This window comes from Onychostruthus taczanowskii, unplaced genomic scaffold (assembly GCF_017590055.1).
Source record: "Onychostruthus taczanowskii isolate IOZ18803 unplaced genomic scaffold, ASM1759005v1 scaffold61, whole genome shotgun sequence".
Classification (NCBI taxonomy): domain Eukaryota; kingdom Metazoa; phylum Chordata; class Aves; order Passeriformes; family Passeridae; genus Onychostruthus; species Onychostruthus taczanowskii.
In genome coordinates, this window is record NW_024503790.1 from 3,635,594 (window position 1) to 3,658,056 (window position 22,463).

The following is a 22,463-nucleotide window of genomic DNA, read 5'->3' on the forward strand; positions in this document are numbered from 1 at the left end:
GCGGGGCGGTCGCGCCTGCGCGGCGGGGCCGCGTTGCCATGAGAGCGGCGATGGCGCCGCGCTGAGCCAGGTGGGGCCCGGCCCGGCGCTTCCCCCCGCGCCCCGCTCTCCCTCCGTCCCGGGGATCCCCACAGGTCCCGCCGGGCTCCCGCGTGCTTTGTCCGCCGCCCGGCTTGGCTGTCCTCCCGGAGCGATGCGGCCGTGACCCTTCGGGCCTGCGCCTCCTGCGGGGTTGGGGCCGGTGAGGGGAGGGAGGGACGGGGCCGGTGTTGGTGCCGTAGCACTGCCCGGGTGGGCAGCGGTGCTCCCGGTGCCGTGTCCCCGGCAGCCGCGGTGGGTGCGTGGCTTTGCCAAAAAAACTAAACTGACCCTGTGCTTTGGGTTTTTTTCGTGTACCAAACAGCTCTAGGTTTGGTACAGGTTGCTCCTGGATGCATTTGGAACTCTTAGTTTCAAGGTCCATCGTGGATTAGCAGGTTTAATTTATTGGCAGATGGCTCTGCAAGTGATTGAAATCCTCGTTTTGCTCAGCACTAATCAAACCCGCGCCTAAAGAACATTTATGGTACCAATGTTAATTAAAGGGAATATATATTTGCACTCATCTAGTGACTCAGCAGACCTCAGGATGCAATTCTTTGACTGTGGTGCCTCAGTGGGCACTTCCCAAAAAACTCACTTCCTTCTTAACCTACAAGATTGGGTTTTTGTCACCCTTCCAGGGATGAGTTTAAGCTTGAAGGCCGTGGCCGTGAGCAGCTCATCTGCCCAGGATGCCACACAAGATCGGTTTCACGGTGGTCAGTTCGTCGGGACACGAGGATGGGTTCAGTGCTCGGGAGCTGATGGTTCATGCACCGACAGTGAACGGGTGGCGCTCGCCCAGGTACTGTGGGGGGCTGGTTTTGGAGCACTGAATTTCAGAACCACCGAGTTTAAAATGAGTAGCAGATGTACCATGCATGGTCAGAGCAGTTTACAGGATCCCAAACCAAGCTGATAAAACAAAAAAAGTTACTTTACTCCCTCAGCCTGGGGGGGAAAAAAGCACCTTGAAAGGCGCTACATTGTATTTAAATCAAGTCCTGGAAAATGAAAATGTTTTTGTTCTTGGCAGTCCTGGAGTTTGGTTTAGTATGAAAAATCCATTTGACTCAGCACATCTTCTAAGCATGTGTGGGGCACCTGAAGATGTGCACTCAGTAAAGTGTTTCCACTCTACTCTTGGGATTCTTACAATATTTGTAACTCTGGCTTACAATTCACAACTTGAAAGTTCCATAATGAAATGTTGCTCAAGTTGGAAATGAAGTCCACTTTAGAATGATGATTGAATTGAGAAACTGTGTCTCTTTCAGGCTCTGTCAGTACCCCCAGGAGATCACCCTGCAGCTCGTGGAGAGGTGTCGGATCCGGAAGCTGCAGCTGCTCGCTCACCAGTACATGATTGCCAGCAAAATTGAGTTCTACATCAGTGAAAGCCTGCCTGAATACTTTGCTCCCTATCAGTCAGAGAGGTTTCAGAGACTTGGGTGAGACAGAAAGTTCTGGATCAGTTTATTGCCTTAATCAGAAAAGCTTCTGGGGAAAGTAATACCCAGTGTGGGTTGTGTGAGATTGGTCATGCTGTGTGAGCAGCTGGGAGATCCTGGACTTGTGCAGATCTGTGACAAAGCTGGAGATCCAGGTGAATTGCCTTGCCTAGTGGCAGCACAGTTATTTCAGTTGTGAGGTTATGAGGGAGGTTTCACAGTTGTTTCAGTTATGAGGGAGTTTTAAACCTGAGGGTCAGAAACTCACCTGAGTGTTTGGATGTATCCTCTGCTCGCTCATGTGTTACATTTTCTTTCCCAGTTATGTCCCTCTCTCAGACAATGAGAAGACTGATTTCAGAGCTCGAGAGTTGAAATCTGTGTACATGGATGCAGTTGGCCAGTACCTGAAGCTGATTTTCCATAAAAATTATGTCAATAAATACAACTTATATGGGCAGGTGAGTTAGAAGTCCTTACCTAGTAACATAGGTGACACTTCCATAGTAAAGAGCAGGCACAGAAATTTGCTCCCTTGATTTGTAGAAGCAAAAAATATTGGTTGAAAACTCCTGTGTTTATTTTAGTTTGTTTTAAAGCACAAAACATAAATAACAGGTTAGAGGATAGCTGGGATCAGGTGGATGCACCTCATCCAGAGCAAATGAGTCAAGGGCACATCTGTCACTCTTGTTTGTGCTGAGACAGCAGGGTCTGTGTTGAGGACAAGGAGCTTCCTCTGAGAACAGCTTTGGGGGTCCAAAGCCACTCTGAGTGTTTTGGATGTGTTGTGGCATTAAGTGAAGGTGTTGCACAGCCACCGTGGTGCAGACACACAAACACCTCAGTTCTGGGACTCCTTTCAGACAATGGGGTTGTACATCTGGTGATACATTTTCAATGGAGCAGGAGGCACATTTAGCACTCTGCTTCTCTCTGCTTCCATATCACCCTCCTGATCACAGGCCCTGGTTTTTATTCCAAGAAAAGAGGAATGAGCTTACACATTCCCATTTTCTGTGAATTTCTGCAGGTTGCCCTGGTAGCTGTGAACATCATTGGGGATCCAGCAGACTATGGCATTGGCAGCATGAACAGTGTAAGTTTAAAGCATCCCTGTCCTTTTACTGATGCTCCATTTCTTCAAGTACAGACTCCTGGAGTAATGGGATGAACCTTTCTTGTGCCAGTTCTTCAACAGAGATGTGTTGCATTAATTTATTTTTAATGTTCTCTTAAAGCAAGAAATTTGAGCTTAATATGGGAATACAAAAATTAAAATACAATCAGCTGGGACATTTTCATTGTCTCCAGGTTCTCTTGCTTCAATGTGTCCCAAAACACAAGTGCTTTGCACTGCAGAGCTGATGTTGGTTGTGGCAAGTCAGAATTCTGTCTTGAGCACACACCTGATATTGGTGAATGTGTGTTAAGATTTTTTTTTTCACCCTTCCAAAGCCTTCCAGAGAGAAGCTGATTGATCACTACTTGGGAATTAAATTGGATGACCCTGCTTTAGATGGAACTTACCTTGGGTAAGTGTTCTTTGCATATACCCTGGCAAAACCTCTGCTTGGTGTAACACAGTTGTTAGTCTCTGTGCTTTGTTAATTCCTTGCTAATGAAAAGAGAAGGGTGCCTTATTGTGGTTTACTTTATTAATTTTCTGCCTTCAGGAAACATGACTCCATTTCCCCTCTGGATGATTTGGCCTTTGACATGTACCAGGACCCAGAAGTGGCTCAGATAATCCGGAGGCTGGATGAGAAGAAGAGGGAAGCTGTGCATCTCGAGTGCTATGACCACGCCAAGAAGCTCAAACAGGCCATTGCAGACTTGCAGAAGGTATTGTTGGAAGATTTTTTGACACCTAAGTGGAGCAGAGCTCCAGTGGCCCAGCAGGGCCTTGCTGTTTGTGTGGAATCGTAATGATTTTCAATATACTTTTATCAAAAATGAAAATACTAATTTTAAAATCAGATACCTTGATTGAATAATTTGGCTGGAAGCAATGAAACAAGTAGAGTAAGGTGATTCCAAGAAGTGCTCAGTAAAGTGACTCCAAGGAATGTTCAGTAAGATGATTCCAAGGTGATTTGTACCAATCCTAGGTGGGCGAGCGGCTCGGCCGGTACGAGGTGGAGAAGCGTTACGCAGTGGAGAAGGAGGATTATGACCTTGCCAAAAAGAAGAAGGAGCAGATGGATGAGTACAGGCTGAAGGTGTACCAGCAGCTGGAGCTGCATGATCTCCTGGATGCACAGCTGCTGGTGGGTGCTGTTAGTCCAGACTCAGGAGGGTGCTCTGAATAGAAATGGCAGAGCAGCCAAACTTCATTCACAGGTTAATGGAAACTTTGAGATTTACTAAAGCATTTCAGTTTTCTCTTTGGATTGTTTATTTCTCCAGCCTAAGACTCTCAATATGGTGTTTTATGAACATGCTTAGTTCTCCACAAATCCCATTAAACTGTTGAGGTCCCAAGAAAATGGCATTAGAATCCTGAATGTTTTGCATAATTTCAATACTACCTGATGCAGATGAATAAGGTACTTTCTCATATTTTGGAGGGGTAGAGGAGGCTTAGGGTGGTATCAAGGCTAACCACACAGAATCCATGTGATTTTTTATATATCATGTGATTTTTTATAATGTGCTCAGAAGAGGAAGTTTTATAATCTCTCCACACATGCACCCACACAGAATTATTTTCTGACTGTTTCATAAAGCTGCGTCCAGTGGGAATGATGACACACCTGTGAGCCAGGTTCAATGTTTACTTGAAATCACCAGAAGCCCATTGACAGAGTTGTGGCTGTACTGATTGATTTTAGCACATTTTTAGCCTTGCTGTAAAAATCTTCTTCCCTTTCTCAGATCCAAAAGCCACCCGAGTTACCTTTGGGATCTGTGAGTGGCACTGAGAGCCCCCAGAGCTGCCCTCCTGAGCCTGCAGACCCACCCCAAGGAGAGCCCCTGAGGGCAGAGCCTGTGCTGGAAGAGCACTTGGTGGATCCCACTTCTTCTGAGCCTGTTGTTCCCTACCAGTCCCCTCTTTCTCCTCGGACTCAGCCCACAACCTCCAAGGAAGTGTTTTCCAAGGAAAATGTGAGTAGTGTTCCCTCTGTTACTACAGAAACCTGTCAGAGCAAACAATCTGACGTCCAACCTTCCCAATAATGTGGTTATTCTCATGGTTAACTGGGGTGTGATGCTGCTTGGATGTGAGAAAATTGCACTGAGGTGAATCCAATTAGTGATAAAACCTCTTCACATCTGAGTCATTTCCAGAACAACAAAATTTATCTCTTCTGCTAGGTTGAAATTTTACCTTATGACGAGAGACCTCTCCCAACCATGTGCAAGCAGGTGGATGAAGCTGTTGCCTATGTTGAGCCAGAGGTGGCTGAGGAGGATGTGGGTGATACTCCAAGGACTGGCAATGCTGGGGAGCCTGAACAACTCACACAGAAGGCACTGAGGGAAGCCAGCCCTGTTGTGGAAGTTTTTGGAGAGACTTTGGTAAAAGCCAGTAAAACAAACCCAAAACCCAGTAAAACAAACCCATGGGTTATTGTGCCTGTGTTAAGAAGATTTTTATGTGTTCAGAGCTGCTATTTTGAAATCTGAGCTTTAAATTTGACCTTGGCTCTATGGATGCCTGTTTACAGCATTTCTACCAATCTGTAGCTTTGATGATTGATTACTTGATGTGCTGATAAACAGGATCCAGCAGACTGCTTTAGGGTATGGATCCAAGACCCATAACTTGCCACTGTCTTTTGCAGGGAGAGAACCCCTCCCTGTGCCTGGAAGGGCTCCATGAACCTGACCTGTTAATCCCATTTCACTCATCTCTTTTCTAAATGTGTGCTTTTAATAAAGCCAGATTCCTGTGGGGAACACCTGGGGACTTCACGCTTCAATTCATATGTTCTTTTGAGGCTGGTTCTCTATAAAAATGTTAAATATGAATTGAAATATCTGTAGGGACCTCTTAAGAGATAGATTTTTCTGTGCTCAGGTTTTAGGAGCATATTCCAGAACTTGGTCATGTCGAGAAGATGCTTTACTGACTGTGTACAAGAAGCTGATGGAAGTGTCAGTGGACACTCCAAAGGAGGATTTAAGGAACGTGCTGAGGGCTGCTGTTTTCCTTGTGAGGAGGGCCATCAAAGACACTGTATCTTCAGTAAGTTGGGATAAGTTTGGTGCTCCAGTGAAGAACTGGCGGCCAAAATTGCAGAACCTTGGGGTTAGGATACTTTGAACAAATAGTTTATAAAGCTACTGTTGAATTAAAAAAAAACAAAAACCAAAACAAAACCCCTCAAAACTCCCAAAACAACTGGGAAATGTCTGGAATTGAACAGATGGAGAAAACTGCCCTGGGCTGAGCCATGAGCTGATGCAGTAAATGTGCAGTGAGGTTGATCCTTTTTCTTTGTTAAATCTGATATACAATGAAATAACTTCTAGTTTCTAGCTCAAAGTACTGCACTTAGCTGAAGGACACTTGAACATCAAATAAACCTTAAATAAGAAGAAAAGAAGAAAAGCTGGTACTCTTTATGAAACAATTTCTGAAGCCTTTCACCTAAGTCCTTGCAGCAGGTTTTCTGAAAGACAGTTGTCTGAAGTAGCTTCCATTAAGGGTGTTACTGTAATTCCAGATTAAGAGCAGATCTTACTGTATTGTCTGAAAACAGGGGGCTCTGTGCTATTTTTGCTCAGTGTTTCCTTTTTCTTTTTAACTTAGGTTTTTCAGGCTTCCCTGAAACTTCTGAAAATGATAATTACCCAGTATATACCAAAACACAAACTGGGGAAGCTAGAAACTTCTCATTGTGTGGAAACAACCCTGCCACATTTGCTTTCTAGAACAGGAGACTCTTCATCCCGTCTTCGTCTTCTGGCTTCAACCTTCATCCAGGTGGGTGTTTCCCTTGAAATTAGGGAGCTCCTAGGTGAGAAACACCTGATCAGAGTGGACTGTGGGACCAGGGTTGGCTGCTTTGAAGTGTTATAGCTTATCACAGAATCTTAAAACAGAATCTTATCACTGCTTATCAGAGAATACCTGGGGTTGGAAGGGCTCTTTGGAGATCATCCAGTCCAACCCCCTGCCAAATCAGGGTCACCTGGGGCAGTCTGGGGTACCTGCTGCTGCTGCAGGTGTGACTCTTGTGTTCTTTTCTGGAAATGACCTACAGAGATGAGAAAACTCTGCTTTGCAGAGACAGGTAATTGTCCTTATCCAGCATCTGTGTGCTCACTGACTCTGTGTGTTTCTAGGAAATGGCACTGTGCCCTGAAGTAAAACCTCTCCAGATTATTCCAGTGCACCTGGTTAAAACATTAAAACCAAACTCCCCAACACACCTGGCAATGAGTCGTGTGGAACTGGTGGAATCTCTCTTGGGAGCCATGGGGACTGAAAACTCCGGGTTTACTGTCAACAACGTCATGAAGGTAAGAGGTTGAGGTTACAGCACATGGAGGATTTTCTGATCTGGGGGCTTGCCTGGCTTATTTGGAGTGCTTGAGAATTCCTGGAGAGGTGTGTTCCCCTGATCAACAGTGCTGGTAATTTTAGTCCAGGTTGGACAGGGCTTGGAGCATCGTGGTCTAGTGGGAAGTGTCCCTGCCTATGGTATGGGTTGGAATGATATGAGCTTTAAGATCCCTTCCAACCCAAACCACTCTGGGATTCTATGAAGCAAGATGTTAATATCTGGAAAAAAGAACCAATGAGTTAAAAAGTATTTGCAAAAACCTGTCTTGAAGGAAGATTTCTCCTGCTGCAGGAGAGTCTTGGACTAATAAATCAAAAATGGGAGAAAAGAGAGACATGATTTTTTTATCATTATTTCCAGTTTGCCACGGGAGCTCTGGAGCACAGGGCTTATGAGGTGCGTGAGGTGGTGCTGAGGATCATCTTTGCCATGTACAGGGAGCACAGGGCAGCTGTGCTGGAATATTTCCCTCTGGATGATGCCGGTGCCCGCAGGACCGTGCGCTACAAAACTCTCTTTGAAGGCTTTGCCAAAATCGATGGGAAATCTTCTGAAAGTGAAGTGAGGGTATGTAAGAGAGGCAGAATGTACAGGGCCACTTCAGACATGATGTTTGGCTCAGTGGTGTCCTGATTTCATGGCTGGATTGGACAGTGCATGGGTAGCAGAGTGTAGTATCCCATGAACTCCCTCCCCCAGCCAATTCCCAAGGGCATTGCACCACAGAGTTTATTCCTCCTGTGGGGAGAGACAAGACTGCTCCGTGGACCTCTACCTCACTCCAGGTGTGTGTTTAGTGTTCCTTAGCATGGATAGCTGAGTGTATTCCCTGTACTCACTCCTGGGAGTAAAGCCAACAGGGAATGCTGAGATGGACAAGCAGTTTGGAAAAAGCACAAATGCTGTTTTCTGCTGTCAGTCCTCGGGAGCAGTAAGCCCAAAGGCCGTGCCAAATGTTCCTTTCAGGTAGTGTAGAGGAATTTGGGAAGAGGGAGCTGTCACTGTATCACACCCATCACTTAACCAAGCAGGACATTTCCTGTCCTGCATGAACCACGAGTTTTGTGCTGATGTGTTTTGCAATCTCTTGTGTGTGAGGGATGGCTCCAAAGCTTTTGGAACTGACAGAGCATTTCCTGCCAGGCACAGAGAAAAGCAGCAACAGAAGCAGAGAAACAGACAAAGGAAGAAATGAAAGTTCTAAAAGGTCACCCAGCAGCTCTGAAGTTAGAGTTACAAGCAGAGGTTGAAGCTGAAGAGGTGAGCATGTTTCAGTTTAAGGTTGTTTAATCCTTTGCTCCTTGGATATCATGAACTTAGATAATGAGCATTGGTGTTGTCTTATTAAAGAGAGTGAGAAACTCTAGACATACCCTGGGTGACTTTTCTCCTCAGCAGTCCAGCTTAAAATCTGGGGTGTTTTTCCTCCTAACATAGTGTAAAATTTGAATTTTTTATTATAATATAATATAATATAATGTAATATAATATAATATAATATAATATATAACATAATATAACTTAATGTAATGTAACATAATGTAATGTAATATAATATATATCATACCTTTATAATATAAAATAATACCTTAATACAAGTGATTTGCCCTAGAACCAGAAGCACAAATGTTGTAGTGCATTGGCTCTGCTTCGAAATTTTAAGTTCCAGACAGAAATCAGAATATGGTGTATTCCCTTTCTGTCTGGAAGGCAAATTTCTGAGTTAAATTTCTTTGTTTGATAGGAGAAAGAATCTTATTTTCAGAAGACAGAGAATCAAGGTAGGTAGTTTCAAATAAGTTAAGAAATGTAGATGAATTAAAACGTGATCTTGGTTTAATAGTTCTCTCCTTACAGGTTACCAGGTATACGAAGCTACAGCAGCAGAGATTCAGGAGGAACTTTCCTCTGTTGCAAATTACCTGGATAAGTAAGTGAGATGAGCCTCTAATCACCTTAAGCCCTTGCTGTCACCTGTGAGCTCCCAACAGTAATAACATTTTTCCAGTAGATCAAAGCTAATTCCTTCAGCAGTGAAACAATAAAGACTAAAATCTCTTCTAACAGATTTGAAATGATCACCAGGCAATCCTTTGTGCTTTTCTTTGAAGTTCTTGGATAGTGTGTCTTTGTACTTTTTTTTTTTTCTGGGTATTTGCTTGTGGGCTAAGAAATAGCCACAGATTAATGTTCAGCTGCCAGTGTGAAATAAGGGAAACGTGGTGGGGCTTTGCTGGGTGTTGCAGAGGGAGGGCACAGAAGAAGCCCCTGGAAATGCTGGAGCCAGGAAAGCCAGTTTTAGTGAGGTGCTCTCAGAACTTCTGTAGAATTAATCATTCTCTAAATAAAAAAATGCTCTGTGGTTGTATTTACCCTAAATTACAAGCTGGTTCCTGCCCCATCCTAGGCTCAGCTCTACAGAGGGAAAAGAAACTCTTCAAGATACTGGGTGTTTTTGAGAATAGTTTGGAACAGAAGGAACAGGGCTCATCTGTTTCTCTCTGATGTCACTGATGTTTGTATTTTTTTCCCAGCTTGTGTATATTTTGTGGTGAAAGGAACGAGTCCTTCACTGAGGAAGGGTTGGATCTGCATTACTGGAAGCACTGCCCCATGTTAACCCGCTGTGAGCACTGCAAACAGGTCAGACTGAGCTTCCCACAGCTACTGAGGCATGGACTGCTGTTATTGTGGTTTAGAGGCACTGCAAGATGTTTAACACGTGGGCAGGTGAATTCTGAGCACAGCCGTGGGATTTGGGTAGTGCTTTTGGAAAAAAGCACCAATAGAAAATGAGTTAATAACTGGACTGAAATTAAATTTTCCCTTTGTTATTTTGGAAGGTGAGGCTGAGCTGATGAATCCCATCTCTGTTTGCTCAGCACAAACCTTGCTGGCTGTGTTGCAGATGCTGGAGATCTGCAGCCTGACAGAGCACCTGCTGACTGACTGTGACAAAAGGGGCAGCTTTGGGAGGTGCCCACGCTGCAGAGAGGCTGTGCCCAGGGATGAGCTGCCCAGACACATAAAGAGCAGGATTTGCAATCGTGAGTAGCTCCAGACTGGAAGGTGGAACATCAGAGGTTCAGATTTCAAACACCAGGAGGGATCTTTGGCAAGTCAGGTTGCTTGTGTTTCAGACTTAGGGATCTAAGTAAATCCTCAGGAGGGAAAATATTTGAGATAAATACCTGAGTTTTCTGGTGCTTGGCCTCTGTGAATGTGTGTTGCGAGGGTGAGTGAGAAGACTGGAAAATCTCTTCCTTATCCCTGTAGATGAAGCATTATCCCAGCACAGAAAGGACATGGCCCTGTTGGAGTGAGTTCAGAGGAGGCACCAAGTTGATCAGAGGGATGGGTCACCTCTGCTGTGGGGAAAGACTGAGAGAATCGGGATTGCCTGGAGAAGAAAAGGTTTTGGGTGACCTAATTGTGACCTTCCAGAGGGGGCTGAAGGGGCTGCAAGAGAGGTGGAGAGAGAATGTTTAGAAGGGCCTGGAGTGACAGGACAAGTGGGAACAGGATGATCTTTAAGGTTCCTTCCAATCCATGTGATTCTGGGTTCTGAGATTCCTTTTGATCTTGTTTTGATGCAAATGATTAAACACAGGCCTTCTTTGGGAGCAGGTAATGGTAATAGGGCAGGAGCTGGGTTAGACATGGTTTTATGCTACTTGCTCTGTAATTCTCTTCTTGTGTCTGAAATTAGCCTCTCTTTGCAATTCTTACATTATTTTTCAAACAATTTCAGCTGCCAAACCAGAAAATGTGGCAAACCACTGCCCTTTGTGCCATGAGAACTTTCCTCCTGGAGAAGAGGTGAGGCCACCCTTCACATTGGGCAGATGTTGTTATGGGTTGGTTTAATGTGATGGACCTTTCAAGATATATTAAAATAATGGGGATATGAATTTCTATTTCATAGCAAGGAGCTCATACTTTGAAAAAACAGATCAAAGTGCTGTTGATATAAAGTCTGTACACAATTAATGCTAATTTTGCTGGAGTTGTGCTATCTTTGCTTTGTGGTTGACTTCAGGCCTGGAGATCTCACCTGATGAACAGAGATGGCTGCAAAATGAACCAGCGGAGGACATCCCTCCTGAACAAAACCATTCTGGTGCAGCCTGGTAAGACATCAGTTCATGATAATAACATTTATACTTTTTACTATGTTGCCTTTGGTTAAGAAAAGTGTTACATTCCCGAGAGCTGGGTCTGTGCAACTCCTGATTTGCATTTGGGTGGGCTAAGTGATGGTTCTTGTGCTGGAGCAGTGTGCCTGGGGAGCAAATTCCCAAAATCAAGCAATGACAATCTTGTTCAAAGGAGGACATGAGCTCAGCTGGTGAGGAAAACTGGCAGATTTGATAAATTGATCAGTTCAGGGATTTTTTTCTGCAGAACAGGATGACCATGAATAGAACAATCAGCTGAATAGTGTTCTGGAAAGCTCCTGAATGCTGACACAGGGAACCAGAGCCTGATTTAGCTTTTAGTGTCCAATCAAAGGTTGCTAATCTGATCCTAATTACAGGGTGAACTGAACAGTGAGTGCTGTGCACTGCTTTTCCTTTCCAGTCCAGACTCAGGAACCTGACAGATTTATCATTGTACAGCTTTTCCACCATCAAAGAGACATTGATGATGTCAGGTGGTGTTTTTTTCAACAGTTACCTTTATGAAGAATATGGAAAATCCTTTCATTTCCAGAACACAGAAGTTAAACAAACTGCCTGCAGCACCAGAACTTTTGACCAGTAACCTCCAAACCTTTCCTCCTTCTCAGACTCTTTGGAGTTTTTTAGTCAGCTGTGTGTTCAGAGTTCACCTGCTCTGAGCTGTGCTCTGCTCATACCTGCATGTCACTATCCCAGGTTCCTGGAAAGAGCTGTGGAATTGCCCATTCCAGCTGACCTAAGTGAATCATGGGGGGGTTAAACTTAGCACTTTCCAGTGTTAAACTGGATCCACAGTCCTGTGTGTCTGTCCTCAGCTTTGCTGTTTGTACTGGCTAATGAGATACTAATCAGTTGTTAGTTTGTTGCTGCTCAGAATTTGGAAATGGAAGCGAGTCCTGCCTGGATAAGCTCTGATTCCAGAGCTATTTGCTGGAGGTAGGAAAGGACCCCTGAGCATTCAGCCTGACCACTGCTGGTGTGGAACTTGCTGAGGCTCAGTGCCTGCCAGCTGCTGGTTGCTGCAGTCATTCAGACTTAACAGATCTTGGGAATCAAAACAGTGGATTAAATTCACTCCTGGGACTAGATGTGCTTGTAATAATGATCTCTATTTTTCTCTTTGCAGCCAAAGTAGTTGGCCACTATTTAAGGAGACCAGGTCCTTCAGGAGCAAAGTTTCAGTCTCCTTCAATAGGAAGCAAGATCAGAACTCGAGGGGGCTCAAATAAAAACACTGGCAAAACATACTCCAAGCGATGACAGGACAAGTGTTTCTTCCTTTGTCTGAATAACTGGGCACATGGCTGTTCTGAGCTATTTAAAAATTGTAGACAACTTGTATCATCTTTTATGTGGGTTGTTTTTAGCCTTGAGCAGTGCCTGGTGTGATCCCCGCGGCGTTGCTGTCACTGCAGCACTGGGCTTTGCTTTGCTAGGAATGCTCATGTTGGAAATACCAAATGTTCTGGGACAAAAAGATTATTTTGACAGAATACTGTGCTCTTCTTTCCAATCAGTCTGTAATTTAATAGGTTCAAAGACATTAATTATGTCAGGGGAGAGAAGTCTCTTTCCTGGTGCTCGAGGAACAGGAACCACACAGGGGGGAAGCCTGGCCTTGTGTGTGTGTCAGATTTAGGGTTCTAAAGGCAGCAGAGCTGCACCCAAAGCACTGCTCAATCCCAGGAATTTGCACCAAATTGAAAAGCCAGAGGGCTGGCTGGATGTTTTCCTGTGTTGTGCCACCGTGCAGGAGGTGACAGGACATTGTGGCCTCTCTCACTGTGCACCAAGTGCCTTAGGAGCCCTCTTGGCAGGAGGGTTAAAATAAACCCTCCAAGTTTGTGTCACCAAGAAATGGCCCCTTACAGAAATTTAAAAAATCATCTTGGTTGGGCCCTGAAGAGCTTGAATTAGTAAATCTAGACCTTTTTGCCTGCTTTAGTGCACTTTCAGCTCAAATACTGAGCTTCTCTGTTAGATATTGATTGAAATAACCATCCACAGACTGGAGCATGTGTCTTGAACAGCTTCAGAGAGACAAAGTCTATTAACACCCAAGGCATGAAGCTTTGTACCAAAGCAGCCATTCTCACATCTCTCATTCTCTCTTTAACATTCTAGCTGTTGCTTTCCAGTGTGGAATTGGTACCATGGGCACAGGAATGAGTGGCCGTGATAATATGAGGGGAAATTTGGGGGTTTTTGCTCCCCAGGAGTGACTTTGTGGTGTTGTTTTGTATAGAGCTGATTTTGTAATACAGTTTTCCTAGTTTGCCTGCAGCCTGCCTACCAGCTTATGGATTTTCCAGGTGGATCAGTGTGCTTGGATTTCAAAATTCTTTGTATAAATTGTTTCTCTAACTCTTCCAAATACATATTTCAATATTTACACACAGATTAGGAACATATATATAGGTATTATTATTTTCCCTTTAGTGACATGGGTTCTTATTTGAGAGCCTGATTCTCTATGCTGAATAAATAATAAATATATCAAAATAGCCATTGATGTTGCTCAGAGGTGTAAGGATGAAAACTACTCTGTGGTACACTAAGGAAATAACTTAGTGGTGATAAAATAGCAATTTTTTAGAATGTGAAAGGACCCTTTTGGAGTACAGTAGTACCACCAGTGTCATGTTTAAAGCTGGATTTACTGGGGTTGCTCCTTAATTAACAACCTGGGTTTGCTACAGTGGCAAAATAAACACTAGTGAAAAACACCATGAGGTTTGGTGCTGTGACACCAATCTTGAGCAAAATATTCCAGAGAAAATCCATTGCACAGGTGTGGGTCTGAGCAGTGAAAGAAGGTCTGCAAAGTGTTGGACTGGAACCTGGATTTGGTAGCAATGGGGAAAGCAAGGAAAGAGTGTGCTCCTGAGCTCAGGGCTGGTTTCTGTGTGATGTTTGTCCATTTGAGCTGTGCCGGAGTGTCAGCTGAGGCATTTTTCATGTGTCACTGCAGAGATGGTTCCAGAGCAGTCTCTGTCCATGTGTGCAGGAGTTGATCTCATCCCAAAGACCTCTTGGTGTTCCACTACCCCAAGAGAGCAATTTATAGTGATTGTGTGTTCCTAAGCGCTGGATGAGCAAATCACACATTGAAATCTGGAAGATTTTATCAGGAAAAGAAGTCACTTGTGTTAAATGTCAGGGGGTTTTTTGCACATATTTAATAAATTATTTAGCCAGTCTGGAGATTATGTCTGCATTTTCCACCTACTACAATGGAAATGGGTACAGAGTGGGGTGAGGCTGTGGTGCCTGTGGGTACCTGTGAGTGCTGTACCTGTGTGAGCCCTGCCTGTGGGACCTGTACCTGTGTGTGAGCTGTATCTGGACCTGCACATGTGTGTGCTGTACCTGGACCTGTGTGAGCTGTGACTCTGGGACCTGTATCAGTGTGAGCCATGCCTGTGGGACCTGTACCTGTAGGTGAGCTGTACCTGGTCCTGTGTGAGCCGTGCCTGTGTGACCTGTACCTGTGTGTGAGCTGTATCTGGACCTGTGTGACTTATACCAGTGTGTGCTGTAGCTGTGTGACTTGTACCAGTGTGTGTTGTACAGGTGTGTGCTGTACCTGGACCTGACTTGTACCAGTGTGTGAGCTTTACCTGTGTAAGCTGTGCCTGCTCCTGTGCGGCACCGCTGGGGCAGGCAGCGGCTCAGCAGCGATGCCGTGTTTTCCCTTGTTTACAGTATCACCGCCCCTGGATGCAGTGATACCATCCCGGCGGGGCCGTGCCGCCGCGTTCCCGCCGCGGGTTCGGGCGGCGGCCGGACCCTCCCCGAGGGCGGGCCCGCGCGGGGGGCGGCCCTTGGGNNNNTGCCGGAGGCGCTGCTGGCGCTGCCGCTGCTGCAGTCGCTGGAGCTGAGCGGCTGCGCGGCGCTGCGGGAGCTCGGCCCGGGCGTGGCGGCCGCGCTGCCCGCGCTGCACACGCTGGTGCTGAGCCGCAACGCGCTGGGCCCGGCCGGGCTGGGCGCGGGGCTGGGTGGGCCCCTGCCCGCGCTCCGCTTGCTCGACCTGTCCGGGAACGGGCTGGAGGCCCTGCCCGCCGCGCTCGGCGGGACGGGCGGCGGCGCGGGGGACGCGGCCCCGGCCTTCCCGCAGCTGCGCAGCCTCAACCTGAGCGCGAACCGGCTGCGGGAGCTGGGCCCGGGGCTCGCCCGCGCCGCACCGCAGCTGCAGGAGCTGCTGCTGTCCGGGAACCGGCTGCGGGCGCTGCCCGGAGGGCTCCTGCCCCCCGACGGGCCGCCCGCGCCCTTCCCGCTGCTCAGCCGGCTGGACGCGGCCGACAACGAGGTGGCCGAGCTGGGCGCGGACATCGCGGCGCTGCCGGCGCTCAAGGTGGGAGCCGACCCCGCCGCCCCGCCCGGGTCCCCGTGTCGCGCCCCTGACCGTCCCATCTCTGTCCCTGCAGAGCCTGGACGTGGCCAACAACCAGCTGCGGGAGCTGCCCGCCGCGCTGGCCGACTGCCCCCGCCTGAAGGAGGCCAACTTCAGGGGCAACCAGCTGAGGGACAAGCGGCTGGAGAAGATGGTCAATGGGTGCCAGACGAAGGCCATTCTGGAGTACCTGCGGGCCGGGGGCCGTGGGAAGGGGAAGGCTGAGAGTGGCAGAGAGGACGTCAGGAAGAAGAAGAGGGAGAAGCAGCAGAAGAAGGACAGTGGGGACGTGGAGCAGGATGAGGTGGAAGAGGCGAGCAAGCTGCTGGTGAAGGTTCTGCACGTCTCCGAGAACCCAGCGCCTTTGGTGGTCAAAGTGAGCCCGGGTGTCAAAGATGTGCGAGCCTTCATCGTGTGCTGTGTGCTGAAAGGAGTGAACTTAAAGCCGGGAAACACTCTCAAGAGGTTCCTGACTATGCAGGTAACAGCTGCAGCCTCGTGGTATTCATTTGGAATGGGAATGTTGCTGGCAGAGTTGGAAATAGACAGTTTTAGGTCTCTTCCAGCAGATGAGTTTGGGAAACTTGAGGTGAGCTCGTCACCCAGCAGGTGTGAGGGTACAGGGTGAGTTGTCCCTGCCGGCAGCACATGCCTAGTCAGTCTGAAATCAGCAGAACTGGTTTTTGGGAAGGACCCATCAGAGCTCAGGTATTGCCGTGAGGGCAATGGACGCACTCACATTTGTGTCGTGACTGTAACAGCAGCTTGTTAGTGCTGTGGATCCTGTTAAAAGCTAAAAATAACCCTGTGTCCCCTGGATTGGCTCCAGCTACCCTGATCTGTTAAAACCATGTTACACACCCAGCTTTCTGACTGAGATATCCTGCCCACAGACCCGTCCCTGGGCCTGCTGCTCACCTGTCCCTTAGGTGGCAGGTGGGAGCTGCTTTCAGGTTGCAAGGATTGAGTATTTGGGATTGCTTTCTGACTTAAAATTTGGTTTCCCTGTAGAGAAACATGTCATGTGTTGTCAGGCTTTGCATTTGGGATGTAACAGTGATACAGGGACGGGAAGGGCTCTGTTTTAGTCACCTGGCTGGTAGTGCTGCCAGCATTAAATATGGAAGATAAAAGGGATAAATCACATTGACTTTTTGATCTATTTTAATGGCTTCCTTTATGTTTCAGACCAAGCTGCACGAGGACATCTGTGAGAAGCGCACAGTGGCCACCATTGCCACCCACGACTTGCAGCTGGTCAAAGCTCCTTTGACGTATGATGTTCAGCCTCCTGACGAGCTCAAGGTAGGGCTTAAGGGTTCTTTCTTACCCCACAAAACCTAGAAAACAAACTCCAGGAACTTTACTTTAGATGTTGTACTGATTTCCTGACTGTCCTGCTGTACCAGCTGCCTGGTTTAGTACTAGCAGCTGAGCCTGTTTTTCAAGTGGGTGTTACAGGAGTCCAGGTGAAATGGAAAGTATTTCCATGGTGAAGAAGGCATGACAACATGCAGGAATACTGTTTAATTATTGATTTGCTTACAGGGGAGTGTTGTAACCCTGGTGTTCGAGTGCAATTGAATGAAAATGTTTTGTTTTGCTGTGTGGTGCAGATCATGCCCCTGGGTCGGAAGGAGATCAAGGCAAAGGACCTTCTCCGGCAGCTGCAGCTGGAGGCTGAGGAGCAGCGCAAGCAGAAGAAGCGTCAGAACGTCTCTGGGCTGCACAAGTCAGTGCCTTGCTGTGGTTTTCCCTCATACCTTTAGGGGACTGCACTGGGGATGTGACAGATGTGTTTAGAACAGCAGGTAGAAGGGAAGCAGAGAGGATTGAAGGCTGTGTGGTGCACATGCTGTGAGCTAAGGGAATCGGGGATGAGGTAAACTTGACGTAGTAGCTGATGGGCTGTAAGGCAGTGTGTGGCCCTGCCCTGTGCTGAGGTCACACACTCATTCCTTTTTGTCACTATTTCCTGCCTTGTGTCCAGCTGCTCTCTCAGTTGCTCACTTCTTTTTGCTTTTTTTCTCGTGGCAGGTATCTGCAGCTGCTGGATGGCAAAGACAGCTACCCATGCCTGGTGGATGCTGAAGGTGCTGTGATTTCCTTCCCACCAATAACCAATAGTGAGAAAACAAAGGTACTTCCCATTCATTGAAATACCATAATACTTTCTGGAAATACCATAAATACTTAATAATTAAGCAGTGTTTCTTTCTATGGAGAGATGTTTAACACAAAGATGTTTAACACAGTTCTGTGAAACTTGTGCTTTAGTCCAAGTATAAACTCTTACAGTTTATATGGGCTCCACTGTCAAACTGAGAGGGATCTGGGAGTTAGTTACAGTTTTACCTCTGTAAATCTGTTCCAAAGCACTAGCCTGCCTGTGCAAAGGCTTTGTTGAAGGGTAAGAATATGGCTTTTGATTTGTAAAGAACAGCAGAGCTTTGCCCCTGATGAAACTGAGTGAAAGCCTTCAGCTCTGTGTGCTGGGACATGTCCAGGGGGCTGTGGGTAAGCTGCTGTGATTCCTGACTTGCTTCTTCTCTGAAACTCTTACAGATTAGAAAAGAGACCCGGGACCTGTTTCTGGAAGTGACAAGTGATACCAGTTTACAGATCTGCAAAGATGTGATGGACACCCTTATCCTGGTAGGGAGTTCAGGAAAATATTCTTCTGTTTTGGGGGGCTCTTACCAAATGTGTCATTGCTCACATGCATTGAGAAGAACACAGAAGCTGATTTGTATTTTAGTGGTATTGTTACCCCCTCTCTTTCTTCTCTGCCACAGAATTGATGTTGTTCTCTGTACTTTGCTTTTAACAGAAAATTGCAGAGCTGAACAGATCTGCCTTGGAGAACAAGGAAGGCTCTGGTTCAGATATGGAATCGGATGCTCTCTGTGGAGCAGGGAATTTGAACCTGCCCTTGGTGCTGGAGCAAGTGCGAGTGGTGGACACGGATGGGAACTTGAAAGTACTTTATCCTTCAAAAACAGACCTGGCCACAGTTTCCTGTCTGCTGACTGTGATCCGTTAGCAGCTGCCTGAGCTGGGAGAGGATTCCATTGCCTTTATTTTGGGTTTTTTCCGTATATTCAGCAACACAACTGGTGCACAGTGAGATGGTTTGGGTTTTTAAAGAAAAGATGTGGAGCATCCTGCTGGGAAGGCAATGGCTTCAGAGTTTGATGAGCTACAGCAAGGAAAATTGGGATCTTTCATCCTTAACAGAGATCATCCACATTAGGCCTGTGCAAAAGAGCAGCATCTTCAAACATGGACTGAAGGTAGAGAAGCTGTTGGATGTCAGAATGCAGTAGAGAAAATCATTACAGTGTTAAAACAAGCACAGCCACATTGTTCTGCAAGATCACTTTTCCCTCCTGGTGTTTCATCTGGATCATTATTATGGCAGCAGAGAAATGCAGGAATTGACAGTGTGGAACTGAGGTCCTCTGCTGGGTACAACCTGGAGTCAGAATGCCAAAGCATTTTGCTGACGTCTTGTTCTGCAAAATTTTATTTGGAGTAACTGTGAACATTTAGTTGCTGTTGGAAGCATTTAATTGCTGTCAGAACTTGAGGGATGCGTTTTAAAGTGACGGTTTTTGTGCTCAGTCATGAGCACAGCTTCCATTTTTAAGGGATTTGTTGAGTCAGGTGCAGGGTTTGTGTGTCCCAGTGCATTTCAGGGCCACCCTCCATCCCTGTGGGAATTGTGGTGACCTTGTGTGTGCCCAGAGAGTCACTGTGGTTGAGCACTGGCTTTGTTCTTGCTGAGGAGGTTCAGGTCCATTCAGAGCTGCCTCCAGCTGCTGAACTCCCTGTCCCCCCAGAGTACAGGCACTGATGCCCAGAGTGACCCTCCTGGAGCTTTCTGCCCCACCCACATATTTTTGGCTTCCAAAATACAGGCAGTTGGAGCAGTTCTTGTTTGGCAGTCTCTGGGTGACCTATTTGAGTGTGAACTCACACCTCTCCCTAAGCCAGGGTGACCCCCCAGATTGACTCTCTTCTGGTAAAAATGATATCTCAGAGCTCGAACTGAACTGCTGCTGTGTCAAATACATCCCCATGTTGGGACTTGCACATGGAATGGAAAAATAAAACAGCTTCTGCAGCCCTGGCACTGTCCCTCGTTTTGGCATTGGGGGATGTTCAGTCAGGTCACTTAAAAACTTCCCAAGGCAGAAATGGGAATTACACACTGCTCAGCTGCTTGTAGCCAAGCCATCCTTGTGCTTCAGGCTTCTCTGGGAAGTCAAGTGTTACTACAGACCAAGGACTTCCAGTGACTTGTGCTCTGAGCTGGCTGAAACAATTGAATCAGATACTCCCACAGAACTTGGTGTCAGTAAAATGAATTTAATCTGTTGTAAGGCACCAGCTCCGAGCCGAGAGCCCAGAGCCTGAGGCTGGCCATGGGTTCTGGCTCAGCCATCAGAGCCTTTCCATCCTGGAGGATTTCCTTCTCCTTGCTGGTGATGCTGTGCTGCTGTCGCTGCTGAGCAGTGACGTCTTGCTGCCCTTGTTCTTCAGCATCTGCTGGAACTCCGTCCGCTCGTTAAAGATTTTCTGAAAATCAGCGATATGTGAAGAGGAGGGAAAGCTGGGAGCAGCACTGCAAAGTGTCCTCTTACCTCAGCAGTGCCTTCCTGGCTGCTGGAAGCTGTCTGGAAGAGCCACATACCTGCACTGCCTCCAGCACTTCATCATCTGTGAGCTCGGCCTGGGGGTCCTGGCTGCCCTCCACGCTGAACGTAGCCTGGATTATTTTGTTTCTAAACCTTTCAAACTTTGGATAAAAGAAGAGAGCAGGTGTGTTCAGTCTTTACGTGCAATTCTTTGGCATTTGCACTGATTTACAGAGACTGTGCTGTCAGGCTTGGGCAAAGGACTGGTGAATGATGACGTGGAAATGTGTTTATGTGAAATTACAGGCAGTTTGGGCTTCACTGAAAGTGCTGTGGTAATCATGTGGGTCTAGGTGGGCCAAGGCTCTTCCCCTGGCACCAGGCACATGTGCCTGCAGGAGATGACTTTAGAGTGGTGCTTGTTACCTTGGGTCTGGAAATCTGGTGATGTAACTGATCTGAACTCCTGTTTCTCAAGAGTTTCTGGTATTTGTGGTCTGTTTTCTTTTTAAGTGGCACAAGAGCTGCCTGCTCCACAGCTAGGGAGCAAATGGATTGAGATTCCCAAGTGTGTCCCAAGAGGGAGACAGGGCACTGAGGTGAAAGAGGCCACGCTTACCTTGCTGCTGATGAGCTCCAGTGCCACTCTGCTTTGCAGCTCTGTGTGCTGCAGTGTCTCAACCTGGCTCTGGGTCTCCTTCTGGGCCTGTTTCTGCGTCAGGAGGTGGAGGCGGGTGCTCACAACCTCAGCCTGCAGCTGGCTGATTGTCCCCTGTAACTCACTGATGAGCTTGTTCTGCTCAGCCAGCTGAAATTCCTGTTCTGTAACAACCTGAGCAGATACAGAAATCCAGCTGTCACTGGGGAGAAGAAAGTGAGCAAGTTTGGCCTCATTTTCCCACTATTTGATCCATATGTTTCCTGGGCAAAATCTATGGACTGACAGTCTCACCAGTACTGGTAGCTCTTATTATTTGGTGTTTTCTCTAAAACTACTTGGATTGAGTGGGGGTTTTATATGCCAGACTCCACCATCCCTAAAACCAGCCCAGTGAAGCGGCAAACACCAGACTTTTATGTAGAGGCTTTGCACGAATTCACCCTTTGAAGGTTGTGGTTCTCCTCCTCCATCATCACCACCGCTTCTTCCTGCCTCTGTTCTTCTGTCAGGCTGCACAACTGGAAAGAGAATATTTTACACTTCAGTTTCACAGCTACAGGTGCCCCTCCTGCCTGTGAGAGAGGGACATGTTGCAAAAATCCCAAATTCCCAGCTGCCCTGTCTCCTGCTAGCCATGGCCACCACGCTCTTGGGCCATACCTTGTCAGACACAGCTTGGAGCTGGACTTCTCTCTCTCTGAGCTGCTTCTGGAGCAATTCCTTTTCAGATCTGATTCTCCGAAGCTCAGATTCTCGGATCTCCATCTGCCTTTGCAAGGAAGAGATGGCACCTGTAAAGTGGGAGAGTACTCTGTTAGCAAAGCAAATCCCTGCTGAACACTCTGTGGCTGCTTTTTTTCAGGTGAGCATAAGCCAAAGCCACTGTGGGAACAGTCTGGGACCAGACTTGGGACCCATTAATGCTGCAGCCACAGTAATTCTGGGTGATAATGTGGTTTGTGGGATGTGGGTTTGTACAGCCTGGGGAAGAAAAGGTGGTTTCACTTCAGGGTGACTAATTGTGGCCTTCCAGCACCACAGGGAGCTGACAAGAAAGAGACTGTTTACAAGGTCCCTGGAGTGACAGGACAAGGGGGAATGGATTCACACTGATAGAGAGCAGGGTCAGATTGGATGTATGGAAAAAATTCTTCCCTGTGAGGGTGGGGAGATCCTGGCACAGGGTGCCCAGAGAAGCTGTGGCTGCCCCTGGATCCCTGGAAGTGTCCAAGGCCAGGCTGGACAGGGCTGGGAGCAACATGGGATAGTGAAAGAGGGTGGCACTGGCTGATTTTTAAAGTCCTTCCAACCCAAACCATTGTGTTATTCCTTGTGTATTAAACAACCCAGCTTTAAGTTGGGCACTGCTCTGAGAACATGCACAGTGCTGCTTTGCCGCTCTGCTCAGCGCTTTCTCTGCCGGGTTTTCTCATGTTCTTCACTTCCAAGGGCAGAAAGAAACTGTTTACAAAACAAGCGGCTTTTCAGCCTGTGAGCGACACCTTGTAATGTTTCCAAGGTGAAAGGAGCCGAATTGAAT

At 47.1% G+C, this 22,463-nt stretch overlaps 2 protein-coding genes across 3 annotated transcripts; both read left to right on the forward strand.

The window, feature by feature from the left end:
- The first annotated feature begins 10 nt into the window (after positions 1–10).
- Positions 11–13,735, forward strand: CEP104 (centrosomal protein 104). 2 transcript variants are annotated; one of them, XM_041419762.1, is made up of 22 exons: positions 11–70; positions 723–886; positions 1,359–1,532; positions 1,855–1,993; positions 2,566–2,631; positions 2,991–3,067; positions 3,209–3,377; positions 3,644–3,802; positions 4,410–4,640; positions 4,851–5,054; positions 5,557–5,724; positions 6,292–6,465; positions 6,828–7,004; positions 7,409–7,615; positions 8,192–8,308; positions 8,793–8,829; positions 8,906–8,978; positions 9,583–9,691; positions 9,957–10,095; positions 10,800–10,867; positions 11,088–11,178; positions 12,356–13,735. In XM_041419762.1, the coding sequence occupies exons 2-22, from the start codon at positions 774–776 to the stop codon at positions 12,487–12,489; spliced, it is 2,826 nt and encodes a 941-aa protein (XP_041275696.1). In that variant the 5' UTR covers positions 11–70; positions 723–773; the 3' UTR covers positions 12,490–13,735. The 2 variants fall into 2 exon arrangements, with proteins under 2 accessions (XP_041275696.1, XP_041275697.1); XM_041419763.1 differs by lacking the exons at positions 9,957–10,095; positions 10,800–10,867; positions 11,088–11,178 and having other exon boundaries at positions 12,356–12,460.
- Positions 13,736–14,462: 727 nt separating this feature from the next.
- Positions 14,463–19,748, forward strand: LRRC47 (leucine rich repeat containing 47). The gene is made up of 8 exons (XM_041419839.1): positions 14,463–14,472; positions 14,859–15,583; positions 15,657–16,103; positions 16,811–16,927; positions 17,239–17,354; positions 17,660–17,762; positions 18,188–18,277; positions 18,453–19,748. The coding sequence occupies exons 1-8, from the start codon at positions 14,463–14,465 to the stop codon at positions 18,663–18,665; spliced, it is 1,821 nt and encodes a 606-aa protein (XP_041275773.1). The 3' UTR covers positions 18,666–19,748.
- Positions 19,749–22,463: the final 2,715 nt, after the last annotated feature.